This window comes from Lotus japonicus, chromosome 5, assembly GCF_012489685.1.
Source record: "Lotus japonicus ecotype B-129 chromosome 5, LjGifu_v1.2".
In the NCBI taxonomy this organism is placed as follows: Eukaryota; Viridiplantae; Streptophyta; class Magnoliopsida; order Fabales; family Fabaceae; genus Lotus; species Lotus japonicus.
Window position 1 is genome coordinate 15,229,935 of NC_080045.1, and position 7,441 is coordinate 15,237,375.

Below are 7,441 nucleotides of genomic sequence, written 5' to 3' on the forward strand. Positions count from 1 at the left end.
AAACTTTCTTACATATAAATTAAATTCTATACTATAAAATTAGATATTGTTATGTTTATATTTTTGTATAAAGTTCATGATATGATCACTCATTAATTAAAGAGATGGTGGTAATATAATTGAAAATTAAAATATTATAAAACATATATTATAAAATTGAAATAAATAATGTAATTATTTAAAAGATATTTTAATTTTTCATGTGTTTTAAAATATTAGTGATAATTTATTAATATATTTATATAATTTTAATAACTAATATTATTAATAAAATTATATTTTCGAATAATATTCAATAATTTATAATATTATTTATTTTTTTAATATATGTGTTTCTTCAATCCGTTATTGGTAATTAGTAACTAATGTTGAAGTATTAATATTTTATATTTAATTTCTTAATATTATTAACGGTCATTAAGTGTGAATGAATTTTTTTTAACTCAATTAAAAATTAGAAATACAGTCATAGATGAAATGTTTCTGAGGATTTCTTTTATTTTTTTAAAATTATTATTATGGCTTCCTATCGGGAAAAAAAGAAGAAGTATTATTCTCCATATTCATTTAATCTTCTCAAACAAGCGCTGGCTATATTATTGTTCCCCAACTGGTAATTAGCTAGCATATAATATTGAATCTTATCGCTCCAGTGCTTTACGATAAAATTGATTGCGCATTATTTACAGCTGGGTCTCGATTATGGGGTCAAGATGTTGATAAGTGTATCAAATACTTTTTTGATATCATTTTGGGCTCTATAAAATAATATGATGCTTGTAGCAAGATCAAGACAAAAAAAACATTTTCCCAATTTCCCTCATATTCACCACCATGCGAGGTAAGGTGAAGCTTGAGTACATTGCTGATGAAACTTCAAGGAGGGCAACATACTTGAGAAGGAAAAAAGGCCTCCTGAAGAACCTGGAAGAACTCACCATCCTTGCTGGTGGGATTGATGCATGTGCTCTTATTTATAGTACAGAGTTTCATGCTCAACCAAAGGAATGGCCATCCCCATCGGAGCTTCAAAGGATAATCACCAAGTTCAGAAGTTATCCAGAATTGGAGCGGGGTAAGAAGATGATGAACCAGGAGAGCTTGTTGAATGAATTGATTCTAAAGGCCAAAGAGAACTCAGCAAAAATGCAGAGGAAGAACAAGGAGATAAAGATGTCCTTGCGCCTGTTTAAAGTAATCGGCAATAAAAATATCACTGGAACTATGAACAATGATGAGTTGAATCAAATGGAATGGGAAATTGATGAAAAGTTGAAGCGAGTGGATCAGAGGCTCATTGAACTAAACAACAATGCTTCAACATCTCAGAGCCAAGCTCAAGTGGCAGATTCAACCTTAGTGGCAAATGGAGCAACTATTCAAGCAGAGGCACAGGTGAATCATAGCCAAAGTGATGAAATGTATAAGAAAGCCACACGAGATTTTACATCTTTTCTTAAATATATCAATGGCGGAGACGATGATATTTCAGATTAGGGCCGATGGTTTTTTTCTTATTGGTTTTATTTGGTAGTAGAAGCAAATCTTCGAGGCGTAGGTCATTATATGGCATCATCGAATTGGTTTTGCTGTTATTTCTAGGTTCCAGTTGTTTTTTTTTGTGTTATTCGTTGGCAAGTTTGAGTTTTGTTCTGACGGAGGCAGACGTATGGGTTTTGTCTCTTTTTAGTTGTTTTTCAATAAATTTGTTTTGCTTTAAAAAATAAATGGTTGAGACAATGATAACATTCGAAGATGTCAAATTAAAGGTCATAATAATTGTTGTCTCTTTCGCTGAGTTCAAAGAATATCCCCCTTTATTTGCTCTATCTTTGGTCGTTTTTTCCCTTTAAATTTGTGTAGACAAAGTAATAAGTAATCATGGTTTAGTCTGGTACTATTCGATGATGTGTTTGAATGTGTTTTCTTTTGGCTTAATTACACATTTGGTCCCTCACCTATATCCTTTTCACGATTCTGGTGGAACAACAATTAATTGCATTACGCATCCCGGATAAATACCTCTGTTTGCAGAATTGGTTTTCCTTCCATCTTCCATCCAAAAACTAACGGAAGGCTGACGTGACATTTTTTTCATAATATTTTAATTAGAAAAATTAATTATGTAATTGAATCAGGTTTTTCCCAATTGTAATTTTGGTCCCCTTCCCTCAACCACCACTCATCATCCTCTCCTCCCTCCAGAAACTCATCAAACCCAGAAACTCAATAAACTCGGAAATTCATAAATCATCGTCCTCCTCCTTCTTCCTCATGAAACATGTTCCAGATTCAATATCACCACAACAAAGAAATATTTTCATTTCATTAAAACCTCTGTTGTAAATGAATATGATCCCGTCAACAATTTAACAGCCTAGATGAAATTCTATTCCAGATCCCTACATCCACAATTTTGCATAAAGATCCACTTTGTACCCTTTATACTCATATCATGCAAAACAAGATTACTCATGTCTTGTATAAATCAAAATACATCCTTCAACTCATATACCCATATCATGCAACTTTTATATCAATATTTATCCAGAGCATTTTTAACCCATTTTGAGACAACCCAAATGAAAAAACCTTGAAAATTTCAATACTTTTCCATCATCTTCAATTCCAAACATTAAAAATCCAAACTTTAACATCAAATAATAAAGCCCAAAACAATCCCAGAACAGGAAAATCATAGAGGAGAGAGTCAAATAAGATCCAATTTCGAGAACGATTTAGATCTGGAACATGGGCGATGACAGTGGTTCAGTGGAGGCTTGGTTAGCTCGGAGGCTGGGCTTGGCCGTGGAAGATGAGGGAAGAACAGAGGGATTCAAATAAAGCGAGCTCCTTCTTGCTGTCGTCACTGCTTCTCTCTCGGCCTCCACCACCTGCAAGATCGTTGTCGCTGTTTCCTCCTCTCTGGATCTCGATCTCACCCTTCTCTCTCGATCCACAATTCCATTCTTCTTCATCCATGTCACTCTCGTTAGTCACGCTTAATTTTGTTCCAGTGAGCTTTGAAATGTTATCCGAACTTCTTCCCTTTCTTGCATGTTGATTTGGCTGCCAGCGAATTGTCCTTAAGGCTTCAGAATGTCAACCGGGTGATGGAGACGGGGATTTTAATTTGGGGGAGGTGAAGAGAGAGAAAACAGAGAAGGAAAGAAGTGTTTGTGATAAAAGTGAAATAAAAATCACATATGATTTGGGGTTGTTCGGTGTCTATGAATTGAAGCAGTATAAGTTAGTTAAAATTTGTTAAAATGAAGATATTCATATAACATTAATTATAATTGGATTTTTTTTCTAGAGATTGAGGCTTCGTGTAAGACCTGGATTTTCAGAACAAGTTAAGTTTCCGACTCACACGTAGAATCAGTGTAAGCGTGACAGAAGTTTGACATTTGAGAAAGATTAATGAAGAAGAAAGTTCAGGAATTGCTTGAGGAATGTTGCGTAGTTGTTTTCGGAGTTAGTGCGAGTCGTCTGCACACCTGCCTTATGGCGAGCGTGTCCAGAATAGGCTATTTCGCTCTTAAAGCAACGTTTTGAGTGAGCTTTCGAACTCTCGGAAAATTTAAAGATTCTCTTTGTTTTTCCATCGACCAGCGTTTCATTTCGGAACTCTGGACTGTACGCACGATAGGTTTCACTTTCTGGAAGCTCGACGACTCTAATTTCTTTGCTTCGAAACCCTAGTTTTGAGCAAAGGATGAAGACTTTTTCTATTCGGGACTTCTAACGAAGATTCCGTCCGCGTTTCCAGACTTGTTTCGACATTTCCAATCTTTCTTCTGTTGGAAGTTTTGTCGTCTGAGCATCACAGCAAAAAGTAGTTTTTCGGGACAGACTAACTTACACCGCTTTTGGCGTTTTGGATATCGTTTTTCCCAAATCTTAGATAATTGTTTTGAGTTCTGGAATTCCGACGCCAGAATATCTCTTAGAATTCCTTGGTGAACGTGCTGCAAAAATCGGAATCGCGAAATTTTCATTTTCCCGCGATTTCGCCTGCCTATAAATAGCTCGAAAAGCAAAAATTCCTTCATTTTCTTCCTATTGTGGCCGAATTTCGTGGAGAGCAAGGGGGGAGGAGATTTTCGCGAAAACTTGACTGATCTTCGTGCAGTTCGTCCCTACTTCTAGGTATCGAGGTAACTAACATGATTCCTACCTCTGATTGTTGTTTCTGTTGCGTTTTTGAAGTCGTTTCTGTGCTCACAGTTTTGAGCTTTTTCTAAAATTGTCCGTTTTCTTCGATTTCTTGCTTGGGTTATGTTCTCTAGGTTCCCATGAGCCTAAAACCTCTGTCAGTAATCGCCGATTGTGATCCAGTTGTCCAGGATCTGAAAAACTGTTTCAAAACCCTTTTTGCTCACATTTCGAAACTTTATTGTCGAAAAGACTTAATCAGACTTCGTGCCTTTAGGATTTGTTGTCACGGATGTCATGAGGATCGTTGCTGTCAAATTTGTTTTCAGAACTGATAACTTTGAAGTTTTGAGCCTTTATTTTGGACCAAAATGCCCCTGGATAGTCATATTTCGACCCGATTGTCCGAAAATTGTTCCGACAGTTTCTTTGCCTTAGTTTTATCCTAAAACTACCTTGTGAATTGATTTGATCAAAGAAAAAGAGCCGAAGCCCTTTTTCCTTTGAGGCCGTGGACTATTTCCTTTAGGGGGGAGTTTTTCGGTTTCGAAAACTTGTCTTTTCGTACCTGATTGTCCTATTCTGAAGCTTTAATGCTTTGTCTATCGTTTATGTATTGTTTTGCGATCGAACTAATCGATTTTGTTTGGATTCTGCTTTGTTTTTCTCCGAGGTTCAGTTGAGGGAACTTTGGAAGACTCAGAGCAATTGTTTGAGGAGAACTTTGTTTGCGAAGCTGGAACAGCTCGAGGTTAGGGCAACTTACTATATCAGCTATGATTGCATGATAGGCGTCGATAAATTCTACTTATGCTTTATCTGATGTTGTTTATGATGTTATGATACTTTTCCATAACTTGTGATGTTGTGCTTTTGTTGGATTGTGCGTTTTGACGCGACTTCGGAGTGGAGATTCATTGATCTGGTGATCTTTGATATTTTGGGTTGGATGAGCAACCCTAGGCAAGTCCAAATGAGGGGTTTGAGACCTAGCCTGGTTGGTATTTGTTGGTTTACTTAGACTTTCCCCGGGAAACTTCTTTTGGGTGGTTGGTTTTCGGAAAACGTAGAAGGATTAGAATTTCGAAAACTAAAGACTTGGGAAACCTAGATTTTGAGAAATAAACTCATAACCTGACTAATCTGAATTGAAATCATTTTTATTAACGTTTAAGTATAGGAAAACTGAAGGGGAAAATATTTACGAAAGACGGGGAAAAGTCGACCTTTGTTGTGAGTTATTGGAATTGGGGAAAGCCACTAAGGTGAGCTATGGTGATGATTGAAAGTCACCGAGTACTTTACGTACTCTTGTTGATGGGATTGTGTTGTATTGACCGACACTAATCCCTTGGGTTCTCTTGTTGTTGGAGCGGTGTTGTATTGACCGACACTTAGCGCTCTTGTTGTTTGGGCTGTGTTGTATTGACCGACACTAGACCCTTGTGTATTCTTGTTGGTGGAGCTGTGTTGTATTGACCGACACTTACTCCGAGTTGTGTTGTATTGACCGACACTAACTCATGGGTTTGTTGAGATTGGGTTGTGAGCTAAACACTTTCGTGGTAAGGGCGATTCGTTGTTTGGCTAACCACGTTGCATTCAATCGGGTGAATAACGGGAATGGTTCACCTGTGCATATCATGGTGAATAACGGGAATGGTTCACCTTGCATAAATGATGAATAACGGGAATGGTTCATCATATGGTGAATAACGGGAATGGTTCACCAAGGATGAATAACGGGAATGGTTCATCCAGGATGGATTTCATCCAGGATGGATAACGGGAATGGTCCATCCATAGTGAAGAACGGGAATGCTTCACTTGTGGCGAACGGGAACGCGTCACAAATCCAGATTCATATTGTGCATTTCACGCATACATTCATGCTGACTGAGACTGTGTGCTGTTTGTTTATTGAAGCAATGTTAGAGCCATAACATGCTAGGATTACTTATATGCTTATATAACAACTTATATATATACCCTGTCACATGTTGAGTGTATATGTACTTATTGCTGTGAGTTGACCCTAGCGCCTTGGCTTTGTTTGTATGTTTGTGTTTGGGCGGTCGGCCTGCTGCCAGATGTCGATGGCCGACTGGTTCTCGGTGGTCTCTCCCTCGGGGGGGGATCAGATATGAGCTGCAGGATCGGGATGCCCCACCGCTTGGGTGATCGATGTTGCTGGTCACCGGGCGACGTATCGGGGAAGGGTCATGGAGGACCGGACTGACGAGCGTGGACGTCTGACGAAAGGAGTTCTATGGCGCATGGAGTTGAGCTTCAACTTGCCGACTTCAGATCGTTGTGGGTTTGGCACTGGGAGGTTAGGTTTGGGCAGGCGTCATGTTTTGTGTAGAGCTCTGATTCGTTTTGCTTTTGGGATCGGGTAGGTTTCCGACGCATGACTTTTCGTGTGGTTCTCTTACTGAGGGATCACAGTGAGTCAGTTGGACCATAGGGGTCTTTGCTTAGGCCATATTGAGGCCGACTTTCTCCTAGTGGTTTGTAATTATAATTTTCTCACTTACACTTCTGGGTCTGTATATATTTGCCTACGGGCACACTGCTTTGGAGTCACTGCGAGTGCGCGTGACATGGAGTGCAGCTGAGGCTGTACATGTATATATGTTGTATATCGGTTAGTTTAGTAGTTGGGTTTTGTCTTTACTTCCTTATCGTTTTGATTTAAAGGAAAGAAAACGAAAAAAAATTACCTGTTTTCCGCGTAAAGATTATTTTTGGTTACTAAAGTGACACCTGGAAATCGGGGTGTTACATTGTGGTATCAGAGCTTAGTCGAGTCTTTTGGGAGCCTTTGGGGAATAGGTCTTCTGTGCTAGGTTGTGTGACTCTACAAAGAGTGAAAATTGATTGTCTGTAGAGCGATTTTCGCTCTAATTGTTTGCGTTACTACTTAATCGGATTGAGTGGTTTGTCTAGTGCTACCGTATGGCTAGTACTAATCGGACGTTTGATGAGATATAGGATGGTGGACCTTAACCGGATGGCGGGGGCAATAGCTACACTGATCGAGGCAATGATGAACCAGGCTGCGGAAGACGCTTATATGCGCGCTGAAGAGGCTGCACGTGAGCATCACCAACGATTGATGGCGACGGCGATGTATCAACAAAGAGGAATGAACCGAACAGGAGTTGGGGGACCAATAAGGTCAGGATCTCAAGGCTACAACATAAGGGAGAGCTACCATCAGTGGGGACCGTATCAGCGTTTCAAGGGAAGAGATCTTATCTCAAGAGTCTACAAACCAACG

The 7,441-nt window shown here is 38.9% G+C and overlaps 1 protein-coding gene across 1 annotated transcript; it reads left to right on the forward strand.

Annotated features, from left to right (window-relative positions):
* The first annotated feature begins 834 nt into the window (after positions 1-834).
* Positions 835-1,497, forward strand: LOC130719152 (agamous-like MADS-box protein AGL80). Its single transcript, XM_057569793.1, has one exon. It carries the CDS (start codon positions 835-837, stop codon positions 1,495-1,497), a length of 663 nt encoding a protein of 220 aa, XP_057425776.1.
* Positions 1,498-7,441: the final 5,944 nt, after the last annotated feature.